At 36.8% G+C, this 19,425-nt stretch overlaps 1 protein-coding gene across 1 annotated transcript in view; it reads right to left on the minus strand.

Moving 5' to 3' along the window:
- Positions 1-944: 944 nt before the first annotated feature.
- CERKL (ceramide kinase like) overlaps positions 945-19,425 on the minus strand; it is a 48,897-nt gene continuing 30,416 nt past the window's right edge. Inside the window, exons 4-13 of the mRNA XM_030241741.2 lie at positions 17,199-17,262; positions 14,454-14,596; positions 8,346-8,420; positions 7,091-7,268; positions 6,764-6,832; positions 6,413-6,438; positions 6,221-6,329; positions 3,208-3,304; positions 1,835-2,001; positions 945-1,026 (exon numbers count right to left, since the gene is read on the minus strand). Of these exons, the coding sequence (XP_030097601.2) occupies positions 945-1,026; positions 1,835-2,001; positions 3,208-3,304; positions 6,221-6,329; positions 6,413-6,438; positions 6,764-6,832; positions 7,091-7,268; positions 8,346-8,420; positions 14,454-14,596; positions 17,199-17,262 (1,010 nt within the window). The remainder of the gene's footprint in view (positions 1,027-1,834; positions 2,002-3,207; positions 3,305-6,220; positions 6,330-6,412; positions 6,439-6,763; positions 6,833-7,090; positions 7,269-8,345; positions 8,421-14,453; positions 14,597-17,198; positions 17,263-19,425) is intronic.

Consider the following 19,425-nt stretch of genomic DNA (forward strand, 5'->3'; position numbering starts at 1 on the left):
CAGTGCAGCTTTCTTTGTGCACTGCCTTCTGACCAACTCCTGGAGCAATGACCAGGAAAACATTCCTTATCCATGGTCCTGCAAATGGCAAAACATCGTTGCTACTTTTCATCTCAAAGGAAGCCAGTTCCGAGAAAAAATATAGCCTTAATTCGCTGTCCTCTGAAAGAATTGTCTTCAATATTAAGTAAATTACCAAAAAAAACACTCAAAAATTATGTTTATGCCTAGAAGAAAATTATAAAAATTTAAGTCAACTCTTAAGTTATTTATCACAACTTTAGTCTCAGCAACAACAAAAACTATGCTGAGTAATGTTTCAATTCCAAGACAGAGGAAAATATTAATTTTATACAAAGAGCAGTTTTTAAAATACATTTTACCAAAGGAAAGCCATACAGGACATCAATATATTCTTTCACGTTATTTGACTAGAAACATTTTGAGACAAATATATTAAGGCAACATTAAAAAATCATATCTAGAAATAGAAGTAATTGATTAAAAAAATAAATGCATACATTTTTATTTTGCCACCATTCTTCAGTTAGAGCTGGTGAGCAGAGGTAAGGTTCTTCCCTGTGCTGAGCTGAGATACCTGACAACATGAATAGCAGCAGCAGACTTAGAAGTATCTCAATCTAAAAAAATTAGACTAATGAAAAAAAAAGTCTTCTATTCTGATGGACACTTCTCAAACCCCAAATTTGTAAGAGACCGATACAATGGATTCTCACTTTTTCTTTTTAAAGCCTAACACCTTCAATACAGCTAAATAGAACCTGCTAAAAATATATAATTTAATAACAATTTAAACCTAGAATTATAACAAACCCTAACCCTTACCAATTAAGCTTCTGCTACAACTGACATCAGGACCTTGGGAAGCTGTGCCTAGGGGTGAGAACAGGATTCTTTATTACAGAATTTCCAGTGTGTCCCTTCTATATGCAGCTGCACGTCACTTGGGAACTCTCCAGATCATCAGTGTTCACTCCATAGAGATCAATAAGTTGAGGATGTACCCTGTGAAGCAAGGAAGTCAAACTTTATCAATCAAGTGTCATGAACTCTTGCAATGGGTGTGCTGCTTTTGAGGCTGGCAAGGAGAATGAATATGTACGAGCTTTTCTATGGAAATAAATCGGGGTGAATTACATTTTGACAATTCTTATATGTTCATCTTTAGAAGAATATATACCCTACAACATGGTCTGCCCTTTATTTTACATACCAGACTAACTCTGAGCTGTGTGCCTTCAACTAATCCTGTGTGCATTGCAGTAAAATGAGCTGCTGCCCACTTAATTCCACTGATAATCCTCCCATTTCCTATGTATTTGTAGTCTCATTCTTAGATGCTGAATATGGAGACTATTCTCAAGCAGCATTAAGTTTTCCACAATGTTTTTCTTAACCTTATACATGCTGCTTTCCAAGCAGGAATCCTTGTCCCAAAAGGAGCTCCTCATGGAGACACATTATACACATCTGTTCTCCAAGAAATGGAAGGGTAAAGTAGCAGGAAAGAAGAAACAAGAAGTAGTAAAGTAACAAGAAAGAAGAGAACTGGAGTGGAAGCTGATGAAGCACCAGGATGGAAAGGCCACGTGAGTTATACCAAACCTTTCCAAAGATGAACACCAGGCGGCCAAGGAAGAGGCCCAAACGATGGTGGAAGGGCCAGACCCTGCAGTGCAAGCACTTCTATGTGGGAGCATTCAGAACACCTGACTCTGGTGCCATCTGTGCCCTACAGAGATGGAACACATCTGAGACTGCAGCACTCATCTGCTATGGGCATGTGCTCCCTAAATGGGACGCTGAACCTTACCGGACGTGAACTTCTGATGCTTCCTTCATTAAGTCTCCATCTATATTCCAAGGGTAGCTTCCTTCTGCACTCAGACACACATTTTCCTGGGCATCAGGGCCACTTTTAAGCCTTGGTTGTACTTTTACTTCTCGAACTGTGTAGGTCTCAACAAAGGGAAAATTGAACTAAACCAAACACAGATAGACAGCAAATGAAAATAAAAGATACAAGGTGGTAGCTTAAAACAAAATGGGTTACTTGAAATCAAAAAGCTGGCACATTTTTTGTTCTAAGTAGGAACATTTAATTCAAGCTTTGACCACATGAACCATTATATATTCCAGCTAGTGCATATAGATTAATGTGGTGTTTATATCCTAAATAGTGCCTTAGAAAAAAAAAAATAGTATTCCATTTGTATTCCTGTATTGGACTCAATCAACCTGCAGGTAAGGGGTATATTTTGCACATACCAAATACTTTCAGAATATGTGAAAGTCCAAGCAGATTGTTTCCTGTGCTCTGTTCATCATTACCTACCTTGACCTACACCAGGCTAGTTAGAATTCTTGTAAAGGTTGTCTTAAGCTTAAAGGAGTGCCCAGATCTCCTTGTCTCATTTGTAACTACAAAGGCAGAGAGAAAAGCAAGGCATTCCTCCAAAAGCATAACTGGAAAGCTTAAGCTATTTCCTCAATTCAGCCATTAGTGCTGTCACCTGGAGTTTTCACCCATCTCTCCCCCAAACTCCCTGGCTGTAGATGAATTCAAACCCAAACCTTCCTGTTAAAGTGATTTCACATAATCCCAGAACACTTGAATGAGTACCAGTGTGCTTGGGCCATGCAGTGGGGCTTTAGACAGCAATAAGATCTGTGTTTGAATGCTTCATTCTTCTTTTCCATGACAGAGCTATGACTACAATTTTGAAATACAGTTCTGCAAGCCTTGTAACTAGATGGGATGCATACCCCCTAAAAATCAATACTCACAACCCACTGCTACCAGCACAGCATGCCATGACCTGCTGAAATTACCAACTTTACCAATTTATGACAGAGTTGTCTGATGCCCCCACAGTTCTGCATTTTTCATCTCTGTACTACACAAAATTCAGACACAGTTCCTTATTGTGGTGGAAGGGCTTTACACCCATAAAACTATGGAACAACACAAACACAACTTAAACCACAACAGATGGACTGAAATAGGCTAATCTGTATTAGTCTAGTGATTTAAAAAAAGAAAAAAAAAATCAGCTAAAAAGGGGCTAATGTATTCTGACAGGAAGCTAAGTCTCCTTACGAGGATGCTAACATTAACTCTTGCAGCTTGTCTACTTCCACGATTAACTGTTCTTTTTATAATCACCAGAAAAAAATTAACAGTACCTGATTTTTTGCAGTGGTATATCTTTTCAGATGCTTTATAAACTCTGTTCGAGAAGTATTTTGTACAACAATAAGAGCCATGCTTCCATTGTTCAACCTGAAAAGCAGACCAAAAAGATAATTATCTTTCAACATTAATTTGGAACTATAGCAGGCTTTTGAATAGCATAGATTAGAAAGAAAACTTTTTAAAAGCCTACAAGAATAAATTAATAGGATAGTCTCAATAGTTTTTCAAATCTTTTTGCTGACCCCCACCCCATAGACCAATATAAATTATGCACTGAATTTATTCAGCACCAATATATTTATAACATACATTGTAACAATAACTTGCAGTTCTTAATCAGTAGCCATAATTTCTTGAATACAATACATGTAATCTAAGGAAAGCTTGCTTTTCTACTTAACCGATGGTTTTTAAACATTAGGGATCACAAATTTCTCTTTTTACTTTTCTCTCCAGCAACAAGTAACAGTTACCATAAGTGCTGTGAGGCAGAGCTGCACCCAGAAAACAGTGCCATGGTGCATGGAAGCCCCCCCAGCACAGAGCCAGTGCAGATGGGTTCCCCCACCCCCTCCACCAACACCCATGCTGCCCTAACAAAGGCTGCCATCTCCTACTCACACTCTCCTAGCAGTTCTTAGTACAGTTCTATTTATACATTTCACAAAACAAAACAAAAGTTAAGGACTAAGAGTTTTGTACAAGATAAAACAGTCATGTACTAGAGATTAAACAAGAAGAGCCCCCACAGTGCAGATGCTCAGGGGCTCTCAGTATCCAGTCTCCATGGGTATTTTAGCATTTTTGAGAGCTGGGTTCAGGCTGTGAGCCAGTGTCAGTTCCCTCATTCCTTAATGGAATGTACCTGGGCACAGAAACTAACCACTGGAATATCCATGCAACCATGGCCAAGTCCCATCTGAGTTATAGAGACAGATCAGTGTTCAACAAGAGTATCTGATGAACATGGCAACCCCTGCTGAGACTGCCTTCTGGAGAGAAATGGCTTATTTCCTACCTTCTGCACATATATGCATACATATATTTATTGATTTATTCAGCATCTATGTTAGGAAAATATCTTAAGAGCGTTTAAAAAAATTACTTCCAGCCTTCCAGCCTTGAAAGAGATAGTTCAGATAGCCCCTGAACAGCTGCATCAGGAATGTTCTCAGCACTGTCTGGGAGGGTAATTGTTACATAAACGTTAAGCAAGTCACCTGGCACAGCAGTACTTTGCTGATTTAGGAAAGAGTGATGATGACATTTAAAAAGTCACCTCCTTATCATATTTGTTTCAATAAAAGGGCACAGCAGACTACTGGGCATTCATCACTAAGGCCTTTCATCTTTAGAAATGACTAAGAATTCTCATTAGTTCTCCAAAAAGCCCCATCTGCAGTGAAGCACAACACCTATGCTGTGAAAAAGACATCCCACAGGGCTCACACAGCACAGACAGTCAAATATATCTGGACACATTTCTGCAAATTTAGACTAGTGGTGTTACAGGCAGCAGCCAAAGCTTGCACCCCACTTCAAATGTCTCCATATGGCAGAAACCTCTTGAGAAAAAAGGAGAGAGAGAAGAAACCTACACAAGTTCCTTCCATAGTGGGTCTGGAGTCTCTAAAAATCAGTGCCACGTTTTTGCTACCCATTTTGAAAAGACTTACAGTCAATATGTTATTCACTATGACAAAAGAAGCTCCTGTTTGAGTCTACCCTTCCTACTCTACTAGCTGACCACACTGCAATATTATTTTTAAAAAGAGATGAAAGAACAAAGGGTATTCTTACAAAAAAAATAGGGAGATCCACTGAGCAGCCGCACTGGGAGAGAAACTAGCTCATTCAAACCTGCAGTAACCGCATGGAGATGTCATAAAATTCTCTGTCACTGAGAAATGGGGAAGAACAGATAGAAAGAGACAGCAAAACTAAAATTCTCATCAGAATTTTCCAACTGACTGGAAAATAAAAACACTAAATGCAGAACCAAGTTCCTAAGATGGGACAGCATCAGAGCACTATCTTGAGAACTGTGAGATTAGGGGGACCCTGGGAGCAAAGAAAACTCATTAAGAGTTTAATCATAAATAATTTGGTTCTACATTGTTTCCAAGAAGTCAAATTCTACTAAATAAGCCAGCAATTTTTAAGAAAAACACCTCATCAATTCTTCTCCAATTTGACCTAGTGACAATCTAATGAAAGAAAAGAGATTCATTCCATTAATTTCCCTGAGTGTTGGGGGTTTTTGGTACACATTCATGCACACACATGAGTCTCTTTTTTTGAGGGAGCATTTTGTACTTTGCATACAACTACAAAGTCTGTACTTGCTATTCTGCTCAACTGCCAACTGGATACAACAGGTACAAATATTTTCCACCTAAGAACTGCTTTGGTCAGCACAAAGCAGGTGCTCAACAAGGAGCTAAAGGCAAAATGAGTCAATGTCAACAGCCAGGTTACATACTCCTTTGTTTCCCCAAACCCTGCATGTAGAAGCTTCATTTCTCAAGTTCTGAGGGAAACCAAACAAAAAATAATAATAAGAAAAAGACAAGTGTGAACTTCAGTCCTCAATAACATGAGAAAGACTCATATTTCATTTTTTGCTGGCTGTAGAGCAGAAGACAAGGGCCACTTCTATATTTGAAAAAATAAAATTAAATTTAAGGGTGATGTTTCCCCATAAAGCCAAATCCTATGACAGATGACTGCTTCATGACTACTACTTAAGTCAGACTTGCCAACTAATTTAATCACAGCAATTATCCACTCATAATTCTAGTTAGACTGCTTGACCTTATTTGCCTGATCCAAAAACTGATTACAATTCCTGGGATTATCGAGTCTGCTGCAGTCTATGCTCCCTCCCCCAGTCCAGAGGGACTAGACTACCTAAACATAGGCTCATATTCTCGGAAAAGCCAAGGTCTTAAGGTAAGATGTCAGAATTTATAGACATGACTAATTCTCTAAACCCATACTGACCTCGTATTAGGTGCCAAGCCTCTTGGTGCCATTGAACACAGACAAGGGATTGCCATAATGCTCACATTCAGGAAGTGACCCTGAATTTTCTGCCACTGATCCTTGCTACCTAAATATAACAGAGTAATTCTATATTACTCCAGTTAATCAGCCATGGTTCACTTTTAAAAAATCCTAAAAGCAGAAACTCACCTTTTATCGTTCTCTCTTTCTTCTTTCTAAAAGGGTGGAAGCATGTAGGTAAAAAAACATTAAAGTCATTTGCACATTTAAACAACATATAATTTATAAAAAAAGTAGCATATTAGTGGAACTGAAAAAATCAATAATACTGACTGGAATACTGACTTGCAATAAGATCCTCTAGAACAGTCTACAGGAAACACTTTACAATATGTACAAGTTTGCAGTTGTCAAAATAAATATTTTTAAAGATTATATCACCTTTTGGTTAAATTTGAGCAAAGTAAAGAATCTCTACAATTTTATTCTTCAAAGACACATTTCTGTAACTTTGCAATTGCTTGAGTCAGTTTTACTTACCCGTCCTTCTCATGAGTGTCTTCCTGCGGAATTTGTAGAGGGAGAAATGACAATTCACATTCCTCTGGCCTAGAAAAGTAATGACATTTACTAGGATGTAAACCAGTATTCTGACTGTTAGACACACTTTTATCAAAGTTAAGATGATTTTTAGGAGATTCCGAATGTACAGAATTTATCTCCTCTTTAACTTGCAAGATACATCTGAGTTAAATCTGTCTGCAATTAAGATAAACTAGTGCTCTCTCTGTCTTTATGAGATTTATTATTTCCCTTTCCTCAAGAAAATAAGAAACAAACAGAAAAAAACAACATCTCTTGGCATACTTGAGATCTGCCAGGGTTTTGATGAAAGCAAAATCCTTCCTCTGGCTGGAGGGCATCCAGCGGTGCTTCTCTGCCAAAGCCAGCGTCCTCGCCCCGAACCCAAACATGGCCGAGAACCCAAAGCGCAGCAGCTTGCTTGGGGTGCTGAAGGTACACACATCTACTGCTTGGATGTGTCCTAAAGTGTCATAGATACAGAAGGGGAAAAAAAAAAAAATCAATATTTAAAATGATACACAACTTACCATTCCTTTTTCATCTACTTTATCTGGGGTCCCTCCAGACTCCCGTCTCTCAAGGAAGTGAATTTTACTAATCAAAAGCAGAATCAATCTAGATAAACTTAAGACTCTATCAAAGTAGTAATTTCAGATGCTTGAAAATGTTAAAGCTATGGTAGAACATTTAGCTACTTCATAAGGCTGCAAAGGGTCCAAATCTTAAATTTTTGCACATTTTCAACAAGTAGAATCAAGGAAAATGTAATATTGCTAATATTTTCGTAAATCTCTGCAACCGTTTCACCAAATATATGTAATGACTGCACATTGTGTTGGAAGATATATGGGAACTCCTAAACATAGGTTTTAAACGTATTCATGTTTACAGTTATAATATGTAAACAAATAATTATATTCAAGATAGGATATACACACTTTTTTTAATAGACCCTGGGCATCTTCCACTGCATTCAGTGTCTTTGATTTTTAAAGAAAGACAGGCTTAGATTTTGCCTGGAAAGGGTTTTGTATGATGGCTTGAGAAATAGAGCAAAGGCTCTTCCACTGCAGACTGCAAGACCAAGAAAAGAGATACTCAAGAGGGACCTTAATCTTTTTCCTCTTTTTTAAATTTAAAATAAAAGTTCTAAAGAAAGACTGCTTTGAGAGTAAAATTAACATTTTCTGACAAAGTATTTGCTATTTCTAAGACCCAAAAATAAGGTTTGCACTAGCAACCTACCTTTCCCTTTTAGCATAATTACATTTTCACATTCAAAACCCATTTATTGTGCAAACCCAGTGGCAAATTACACAGATTTCCCATGAATAAATCTTTCTTATAGAAACTGTTAGTATTTAAAAGAAATGCACCTGGAGCTAAAACCAGGATAGAATCATTTGGGTTTAAAACCTTACAATACAGGTTACAGTGACACAGCAAAATGCTATGTCTTTACTGAGCAACTGGTTGTGACAAACTTCTACAACTGCTTTATTATTTATACTCTGGTAGTGAATGTAAAAATATTTACCCATTACAATGTGCAATGTTGCTGTCACTGCATGTTTAATACCATAGAGTGTATGGGCCAGAATATTTGTAGTACCTGTAAAAGTGAAAAAAAAAAAAAAGCTGTAAAAACCATGAGATATACAGAATAACCAGAACAATATATACAGCATTTTTAATTACTGCATTTTCAAAAAAATAAAGCCTGCCCATAAATTCTCTTGTTAACAGCAGAAATGCTGAATAGTATTAAATTAAAACCTTTAAAACTTCCAGAGGTCTATAAAATCTTCTCAGCAAATTCATGCATAAGTGCCATAAAAACAAAGCAGTGGGAGAAACATGCTTTTCAAAATATTGGCTGCTTGGATTTTTTTAAACCATCTCCTGAATCATCACCTCTTATATATACCCAAGCGCTGTACTAAGGAACTGGAGACAGATTATCTAATAAGATGTATTTGGGGAATATTTTAGGTTGGTAAAATAAAACCCAGACAGTGTAAAACTGCACAAACCAAATGATATTTAATCTAGCCAAAGACAGCTGCTGTGCTTCTTGCAGGCTACATTTTAGATTCTTGGAATAGTGAATAAAATGAATTACTGCACATCAGCTTCACAAGTAAGAACTCAATGACTGAAAAACAGGGAAGGCAGAATGTGACATCTGACAAAGAGGGCACTTGCACTCAGTGCACCAAAACTGATCCATCTCACTTTTATTTGTCACTGCCTGGACACTGGCAGCCAGTCGTTCTACCAGCCACCAGAGAGAAGAGAAAAACAGAATTTGAAACAAGGGAGTGAATAAATCAGGTGGCAAATAGAAGAAAAGTCAACACCCAGCAATGTCAGCACAGAGTTGAAAGAGAGAGTGAAAAATCAGCTGCCAGTTTGCAAAAGAAAGAAGCAGAATTCTGAAGGGCCATGACTACCGGTGATTGTTATGTCAAGGCACTTTACCTGGGTAAGAAACATGGAGATATATATGTAAATTTTGCCCTTCTGCTTTACTGCCTAGGACATAAAATACTGTGCATCAGCTGACTTTTTAATATAAATTTATTTTTTAAATAATGGAGAAGGAGCAATTGAGTCTTTCCTAAATAGGTGTAGCTTTGAAAAAATTTCAAACTGATTTTTCTCAACTCTGGCATTACTTAGCCAAGCAGCAGAGCAGTACTTCCAGAATTCACCTCTGGAAAAATAAAGGCCTGCCACCAAACAGGCAGAATATTGACTTGTTCATATCACCAATTAAGGCATGAATAATTCAATAAAAGTTCAACTGAAAGAACAAAAATTACACAAGAACAGTTTAGAACCTAACATTCCCATAAAAAAATGAGCTCACATAGACTTTCAAATTATTTTCTTGCTTCAATTATTTAATAAGCTACAGCAGCAATTGACAATTCTGGATGTTAAATTTGCCCCAAGTTTTATGGAAGAATTACTTGTCTTTCTAAAGTAGGGGAAAGAAGGGAAGAAAGGAAAAGACAACCATGTGTCAAGCAACAAGCACTCAATAATTAAAAAGCATTTTAAAAGCATAATGTAACAGACTGAAAAAATTTGTTTATCCCCAAATTTTGCTTTTATGTCCTGCAGAGCGTAGAAAAAATACTGAATTTGCAAAGACTGATGTACATAATTACAAAGCTCTAAAGGCATAATGCCATTCTTATTCAGGAATATATCTTTGATTTTTTTTTCCAACAATTTCTCTACATAAAAATTTTTAATATAACTTGGAATCTCAAAGATCACCTGTTAAGTCCTTAGAGCACCTTAGCCTCTGAAAGTAATTCAGAACTTCATGGAAAGCTGCCATAACATCAAAGAGAGAAGCTCTGTGCTCCTGCTATATGAAGGAAGTGAGGTACATCTTTTAAGGTAACAGACACCCAAAACCTACAAAATCCCCTACATTTGAAAGCAATTCTTCCCATAATACTATAAGTATATGCTCAACACTATTTCATGTTTGAATGACTTGACAATATTTCATGTTTGAATGACTTCACGTTTGATTTAACTTCCAGATCCAACTAGTTCTGCTTTGCAGTGAAGGTAGCTAAAGATGTAATTAAAAGATACTCAAATATTTCTTTCAATCAGTATTATACAGCTCTTATCAACTGTTATGAGTATGTCTCCAAAACAAAGGAAATCACACATACAAGCAGCAGATCGTTCCAAGTCAGGCAAACCATGCTTACTTCCTGTGTGACAAGACAGGACAGTTGTTATTCTAATAAAAATGTTTCACTTCTCCCTGAAGATCAAGCTAATTAAAGAGCACAAGGTGCAATACAGTTTGGAAGATCAAGCTTGGTATGAGTTTAAACTGCAATCCTGATTTAAGAGTAATTTATCAGTGCAGATGGCATCAAGATACCAAACAACCACAGCTGAAGTCAGTACCAATCTTTAAACTGACTTTAATGAGACTTAAATCTCATTCTTACTAAACAGGATAGGCACAAGTAATTGCATCCTTCTCTTAAATCTTTGGAGCTCATTAACATTTGCAGAAGTAAACAAGGCAAAATCCCACCCTTCCAGGACTCCGAGAAGATGAAACAAGTTCTGCTTACAAAACCAAAAGCACCACATCCACCCTTCCACAAGTTGAAGAACCAGACCAAGCACAGTTTTGTGGGAGCAAGCACCATCATATTCTATAAAAACTCCACTTGGTACATGCCTACGAGCAGTTTTGATCCCACTAATGACTGAATAATGTGCCTTATTAACTAAGTCCTATATAAGCAGGATGCCAGACAAAATAATCCAAACCAAAACAAACAAGCAAACCCAAAAAATGCAGCCTTTAAACATGGTAGAAAAATATACAAAAATAAGGACCCAAGCCTTTCTTATTTAAATGGTGATTCAATAATGGTTTTAATGCCATAATTCATACTCCCAAGTAATCTCTTTTCCCCTATGCAAGCTCAAGATATTATTTACCAATAACAACTGTTCCCCTGATTGCTATCATTTTACTTTAGAACTAAAAACCTTTGATGGCCATGACTTACACTGCTCGCACATTAGGAAGTCACATTTTTAGTTCTCACTTCAGCTACTCACTTTAATGTGAAAAGATTTTATCCATACAATTCCAGCATCTCTATCATTAGCATTTTTTTACAGAAACAAAGATTTTATTACTCCAAAATGAAATCCTGTTCAAAATATCAACTGATTTTCTTGACATTACAAACAACTTCCTATCACCTCCTTCTCACCAAAAGTGCAAAAGCATCTCAGTAAGAACAGAGTATCTGCAGGTCATGTAAAGCATGACTGATGAAGGTACCAAACAGAAATTGTGGAGAAAAAAATTGTCCTTGGAAGTGCAAGCACTTCTGCAGTACAATTAACTTAATTAACCAGACGACATGAATATTCATAAGGCTGTTAATGTCTCCCCCATCCAAACAGATAAATGTGATGTAATGACTTCCTAGTCAAGCATAGCTAAAATTCTGATGAAAACTGCACCAACATTTTGGTTCTTTGCCTGAAATTTCACAGAAATTAACAGTCCCTCAGTAATATTTTATTTTCTGGATTAATTGGAAATCATGAATTTATTTATATGAACCACTTTGGATCAAAAGGTTCGCAGACATCAGATATAGATTGTCTCTTGTTCTGTAACAACTGGATAGCTTTTTTAATGTCCTTCCACAGTTCCCCCTCCCCTTTCTCTGTTTCCCCCTCCATACAGTTTCTTAGCAGTAGTTCCCATAGCAACAAACACTCTTGCTAATGGCCAGCAGTACAACTGCAGGCTTCCCCACATCTCATCCATTTGATTTGGACCACAATAAGGCAGCTCAGTAGAGTATTTCAGTAAAAACATACTCCCCTCCGGACCTCTCCCTTCAGGAGGTAAATTGTTTCAAAAGCGTCTTCTTCCCATCAAGAAGACTGAAAGTTCAAAATGCTGTCTTAAGTACTTATTATAGAGGCTAAAACCAGATTTTAAGCCACCCACACAACACTATCCTGTAATTCAATTGTTGATTCTACTTGGCTGGTAAATCCTAATAATTTTGTACAATGGATTTCTGGTGGGGGGGGAAAAAAGTTAACTGACCAGAGTTGCATCTTCATGAGAACAAGCATCATACTCACCTGTTTCCTAACTGAGTACCTCATGGAATATCAGGAATGAAATATGGAATATGGAAATCAAACAAACAACAGATTATTTTTAAGAACCTATTAGGGTTTTCTCACAATATCACATTATAAAATGTTCTGATCCTCTTTCACAAAATCTATGCCATCCTGTGTAAGAAAGCCTATGGAATTCATTTGGGTTTACAAGTCCTCTCTGATCACAACATATCTGTCTTAAACTGAGGACAGAAGGCACCAGTGAGGGGCACAGTGACCCACGCACAACATGGAGTCAGAGGCTGCAGAGATTCTGTCTCAGCACCATCGAGATATTCACAGTAACTGCCCTGGTAAGTGATGGCCCAACTTCTGTACTCAAATTCATTACCTCATGTCTTTGAGATTGCTGCCTCTTTTACCAAGAGTTTTTAATCTGAGAGAAAGCTAATGTAATCTTGCTCCTTCACAAGAAACTAATGGTCCTTTTCTATGTGCAAACCAAAGCATTTAAAAATCTGTTTGCTCAGTTCGAAGTGAGATGCTCCTTTTTTTCTTTGTAGAAAACTTAAAACAGTGATTTGCTGGGTTTTTTTGGCTGTAGGAATGTTTTCCTTACCAGTTAAAAACATCTGAGAAATTATTTCAAGTAATCTTAGCAAACATTCACACCAGAGAGTAGTGTCCATGCAAAAACACCTCTCTTCTTTTCAAGAGAAGTGATTTATATAGTAGTCCAGAACCAACCCTGACTGTACTGATTTGTGCTGGTTTTGGCTAGGGTAGTTAATTTTCTTCCCAGTGGCTAATATGGGGCTGTGTTTTGGATTTGTGCTGAACACAAGGTTGATAATACAGAGATGTTTTTGTTATTGCTGAGCAGAGCTTACACAGAGCCAAGGCTATTTCTTCTTTTTGCTCTGCCAGGCTGGTGAGGAAGTTGGGGGTGCCTGGTAAGGTGGGAGAAGACACAGCCAGGACAGGTGACCCCAAGTGACCAAAGGGATATTCCAGACCATCTGACACCATGCTCAGTACATAAAAGGGGGGAAGGGTGGGACATTTGAAGTGATGGCATTTGTCTTCCCAAGCCACTGTTACATGTGATGGGGGCCCTGCTCTCCTGGAGATGGCTGAACACATGGGAAGCAGGGGTCAGCCATGTTTTGCATTTCTGGTCTATGCAGCTTTTCTTTCAACTAATAAACTGTCTTTATCTCAGCCCAAGAGTTTTTCAGCTTTTACCCTTCTAATTCTCCCTAATCCCACAGGTGGGGCAGTGATCAAACAGCTGCGTGGGGCTGGGCTGCTGGCTGGGCTTAAACCACAGCAGCTCTTGCTAAAGCCTTCCTGCTGGGCACAGCTACACTCCAAGGAGGGCAAATACAAACACTGAGGAGAAGGGACACACAAATCCCCCAATACAAACACAACCACACCACCAGATAGAAGTTAATAAAAGAGAAAGATGACTTTTTAACAGAGACAGATTTTAATGTCTGTAAAGAAGAAAGTAGTTTTTTGCACACAATTTTTTTAAATATAATGCACACAATGTATTTCTAGGATACCATTTAAAAATATACTATAAGCAGGAATCCAAGTGAGAATTCTGCCAAGAAAACTGGAGATACAAATAAGGAAAATCTATAAAATAAAGTTTTCATTTGGTATCATTTCAGTCAGGAAATAAGACTAAAATTTGATCTTGTATGGATCAGCTGAAAATTATTTTAGTTTTATTCTTTCTCAGCTTCTTCCTTCAGGCAAAGATCTCCTCTGTGCCATTACTATAAATTATCATTACAATTTAAAATCAAGTCATTTGTAATCAATATAAATCACCAATTTAGGACATTTCTACAATAGCTCCCTTACATAACTGTAGCTTTGGCATCAAGAACTGCCTTTAGTAGCCAAAACTGTAAAACATGCCAGAGGGACTAAAAGCAAATGACCAACAAAATGTAACAGTACCTTTCATTCTTACCTGCTGGTATTACTCCAAGAGGAACTGGTGCTCTGACAGGCTTTGATACATATTCTGTGTCTTTCCCAGCATCTATCTGGGCTCTGAGCAGCAGCCCATGAGCAACTTCACTGACAGATCCATCTCCACCAACACAAACCACCCTATTACAAAACAAAAATGCCAAACAGTTCAAAACAAACTCTTCCATAGCTGAACAAACAAGTGGAAGGCAGCTACCCCACACCACATACATAATGATAATTCAAAAAGCTAGAAAACATTATTTCTTTAACAAAAAGCTTGGGCTTCACTGTCAGATCAGTAAGTGTTACCTAAATGCTCCTTGAGCATTCTTATTTCTGCTTTCTGCCTGAGTAGGAGGAAAACTTAAAAACTTACGTAGTTTTTCTTACCTTACCACACATCATGCAAATAAACTGATCAGATGGAAGAACCAAACACATGTTTAAGTGCCTCAGTGGAAAAGCTCTTTACATCTTTCAATGCTGACCCATACAAACATTCCAATGCCTTTTAATTGCCCTTACAATAACAGCTTACCAAATATTGCAATAAAATAAAAAACACTTGAAAACAGCTATTTTCCTACACTATGCAGACAGTTGAGGGATTTAGCAAAGTATAAAATCCTAGTGCCAGCAATCCTTTGCACAAAGGTACTTAATCAATGCTTCTGGAGCACGTAATTAAACTCCCACCTGCTGTGGCTACAGAGAGGATGCATTTGTCTCGAAAAGCTCTGTTACAACAAACCTTTTTTTCCTTTTTGTTTTTGTTTATTTAAGTACATATTGCAGTGATTCTCCAAATTAGTAAACATATTTTAATGATAAGAATAGTAATAATACATTCCAAGCATTTCTGACAGAAACATCAGAGTTACTTTGGGAAGATTTCACCTAAATTATATTCTTTTCAAATATCTGTATGAATGCAGTTGTGAAACTATGCCAAATCATTCAACCAGGTAAAACTAGTCAGATCTTTATAAGAAAGCACTCATTATGTTATTAATGTTATCAAATATTTAAATTCAATTACCTCATCGCCTTTAACATTTTTTTTTTAGTTTCTATTATTTTTTCCAAGCTGATTTTTAATCTCTAATTTTTAGGAATATTTCCTCTATCTGGCTAAATACTGCCACATTAAATAAAAAAATACAATATATAGCTTGAAGAATAGAATATAAAAGTATGAAGCACATTTTTTTCCTGCTTGCAATCAGGAGTCTTTGCCTTTTTTTTGACTCATTTTTCATTTATTCCCAGGCTGAAAATTCTCTGCCACAGTAAAAAAACCAGTTAATCTTTGAAGTCTGGAAAACTATACACCTTCTTGTATATAAGAAGGACTTGTGTGGATTGTCTTCTAGCTATTACAACTTTTGAAAACAGATGTATTTTCCTCTGATTTTGGAGTGCTAGATAGAGTCCAAGGAATAACATGAAAATGCTGCTGATTTTGATTTTTACTATTTTAGCATTAATCATCAAGAGTTGCCTTTTTGGCTGGAAACAGAGATACCAGCAGGCACCTGGGATTCCAACACTAATCAGTGAGAGCCTGCTATGCATAAGGAGTAGAAAGCCTTGAGCAAACAAATTTTACTTAGACCTTGAAGAAGAAAGAGAGAAAGAAACATCTTTCTGAGAAAAAGGAACATCTATTTAACCATCAGATGCAACTTTCTTAACCAACTATTCACGAAGGACTGACTAACCCAGGCTACTCTAAATATCCTTGACACTTCAGGCTCCTGCCTAGGGAAGAAATTTATGTATGGACATTGTCTATTTTTGTCTCTATTCAGATAGGAAAACCCAACTGAGATAGCAGCATCACAAATGCAGTCTCTATTTGCCACCAAAGCTCAGTCACAATTCAGGGGTAAAAAGCCAAATTAACAAAGTGCCTCAGTTTTCAGTGTCCCTAAAAAAACAGTGGATAGCAAAAAAAATGTAGTGTATAAGACATCTGCCTGTGGTCTTTCAAAATAGAATAGTGACTAGGGAAACCAGAGAAATTATAAATACAAACAAACAGCTTTGACAAAGAATTAACACATAGGAGTGTCACTTTCAGAAATCACTGAGATGTAAATTTCCAGTTTTCTACTGCAAATCATAAACTTCAGTTTACTTCATATGCTGTTAACATGGAAGGAACCATAACTCTCCTGGAGAGAAAATCAAGCTCAGAAATTGCACTGCTATATTGTTTACATACTGCGGTTAATTAAAAAAAACATGTTGTCTTGCCATTTCTACATTCTACATGTCTCTAAAATAAAAGAATAGCAAAAAAGGTAGAGGTACACATGCCTATGGTCTTTCAAAAGGGTTCCTCTCTTCCAGCTTAGATCTGGTTACTGGAGAAAGACTTACAGGGGAGGTTCTCGGTGTCTACCCAAAGATCAGAGATGAAACAATTAGAATATGACTCAGTTTAGAAGATATTTGTGAAAGAAGATACAATCCAGGCTTTTTCTTCTTTATCTTTGTATTCTTACAGATACAGATACTGAAACCCTCATGAAGCATATTTCAGAGAGCTTTATGTTTATTTACCATTATTTATGAATCCAAGATGCATTTCTACTGCCAGTAATTAATAAATAACAAAGTATTTAATGAGAACTGGATTTCTCAGGTTTCACCCACTGACATAATTTTTATTGGAATACAAATAAAAAACAACATGATGAGATTTACTAACCTTCATAGTCACTAACCAACTTACCCATCAAATGCCTGCAGTTCACATTCTTTAAGTACTGAGAGAGCATGTCCTTCATATTCAGTTACTGTGGAAAACATAAATTAGCAGCAGATTAGATAATTTTTAATCTAATAAGGAACACAGAGTAATTAGATTCAGATTATTTTTAAGTCATTAATGCATTAAAAGTATAAGAAGTTATATTTTACAGTTATGCTAGCTGAAAGGCCAAACACTAAATTACAGCTGCCATCAGATACATGGCTATTTCGTGCATTTGAATTTAGATAATTCAAGATGTTTGTCACATCAAAATGCAAGTTCTAGCACTGACACAGTTGGGAAACTTAAGGAAAAAAAGCATATCCTCAGTTAAGATAGAATTACTTTAGAATCAAAGTTAATTGCCTTTGTGTTAGGATATGCAAATGGCTAAATCAAAAATAAGAGGAGTTAAACACAGAAGTATGAAATCAAGCCAAATACCAGTGACAACAGCATCTAACACACAGAGGAAGGTGGCACAAGTATACACCAGAGTTCATAGCCTCTGGAGGAAATGAATCTGTCACTCCACATTGATGTCTCTGTGTTTGCTGATAGCCTATATAGTACTGTAAATGCCAGTGAAGACAGGATAAACTGGCATACTACAGATGGCACGAAGCATCGTAACTACATTTAGCATTTTCTAGGGCAGCTTTGCCAGAAGAGACAGCCCAGCTGCAGCCACCCATCAAAGATTTTTGCTGACTGACATGACACTTGCAGATGGATTTTTTGTGTAAGAATGTGCATCATTATATGCAAAATTACATTAATCTTTCATGCTTGTCTGTCCCTGGTGCTCACATAGTTCAAGGCTTTTCTCCAGTGTTCCTAAACAGTGCTAAAATTATTAGTCTTGTTGTCTAAAACAATCATTCCATAGCTGTACCTGTTCCAACAGTATTTCTACAGACTATTCAAAGGCTGCTTACAAGAACTGAAAAAACCCCTATCTCTTCCTATTTAAACAAACACACAAGTATGTGTGTGGACATAGTGAGTGTACACATCTTTTCTCCCAAAAAATGAGAAGGAAAACAAAGTCAAAAGAAAGGTGATACAATTTTTACACTTCACACCAAAAATTGTTTATATTGCCTATAAGTTCAAAATCCCCCAATCAGTACCAGCAAAGTTCTAATGCTTGGTGTTTGGAAATTTTTTAATTTAAAAAATAGAGTTGTTTTCATGATATGGAAGGCAGAGATTTATCATTTTGCTGCAGAAACACCTATCACTGTAATAACTTTTGGGAATTATTTACAGAATTTACTTTCATGCAGGGCCTCTCTGGAATATCAAAGCACATAATATAAGCTACCATATTCAGCCTTGCATTACCAACAGGAACAATGCTTTTATCAATATCTATAGGCTGTTTGAAAAGTGACCAATAAAATTGTACATCATGCAAAAATGCAGAAAGGTTCAAATATCTTACCATTTCTTAGCTGTGAAAGAAACTCTTCCCATGAAAATAGAGTTGGTTACCAGGTTACATGCCTTTTTAAATGAACACGATGACATTTAGAACGTTATGAGTACAGTCTAATTAAAATGGAACAGTAAATAAGATTTATTTTGTACCAGAAAACATGCTCAGTGCTTTCCTAATATAATGTCAGTTATGCTTACTGTTACAGAATTAATTCCCTCAAAGAACAAGGACATGAAAATAAAGAGGGCTCATGTCTACAGAGAAGTCAATAAAGGCAGTAAAAATGACTAATGTTAGCCAGATTGAGAGCAAATCCATCCTCTTTGTGTGTAATAGTTTGAGTTTGGAAATTATATAGAAGTACTGCTCAAGGCTTAAGATTGGGGAATTACAAGAAATTTAAAATTTGATGAGAAAATGACAGAGGATCTATTTTGACACACCATGACAAAAGGCATTTTTTCATGTGAAAAAAAATGAGGATTTCAGGAAAACTTTGTGAGAACCTATAGAGAATGATTTAAGGAGAAAAAGAACCTAGAAAAATCCAACACAGACATAAAAAGACCATGTCTAGAAAGTTTTCTGCAGGCTTGACAACCTCCAGAAGGGCATGTATAAATCATTCTGATAGCTGGAAAAAAAGCTAAGTGTTTGAATATTTGGCACTGTTCCAATTCAGGGGGGAAAAACAAACAAACAAACAAATCTACTCAGTGGATTTTGGTAATAGAAAGAAAGCTTCTTTCATTGTTTGAGAAG

The sequence above is a fragment of the Serinus canaria genome, chromosome 7 (assembly GCF_022539315.1).
Source record: "Serinus canaria isolate serCan28SL12 chromosome 7, serCan2020, whole genome shotgun sequence".
Taxonomy (NCBI): domain Eukaryota; kingdom Metazoa; phylum Chordata; class Aves; order Passeriformes; family Fringillidae; genus Serinus; species Serinus canaria.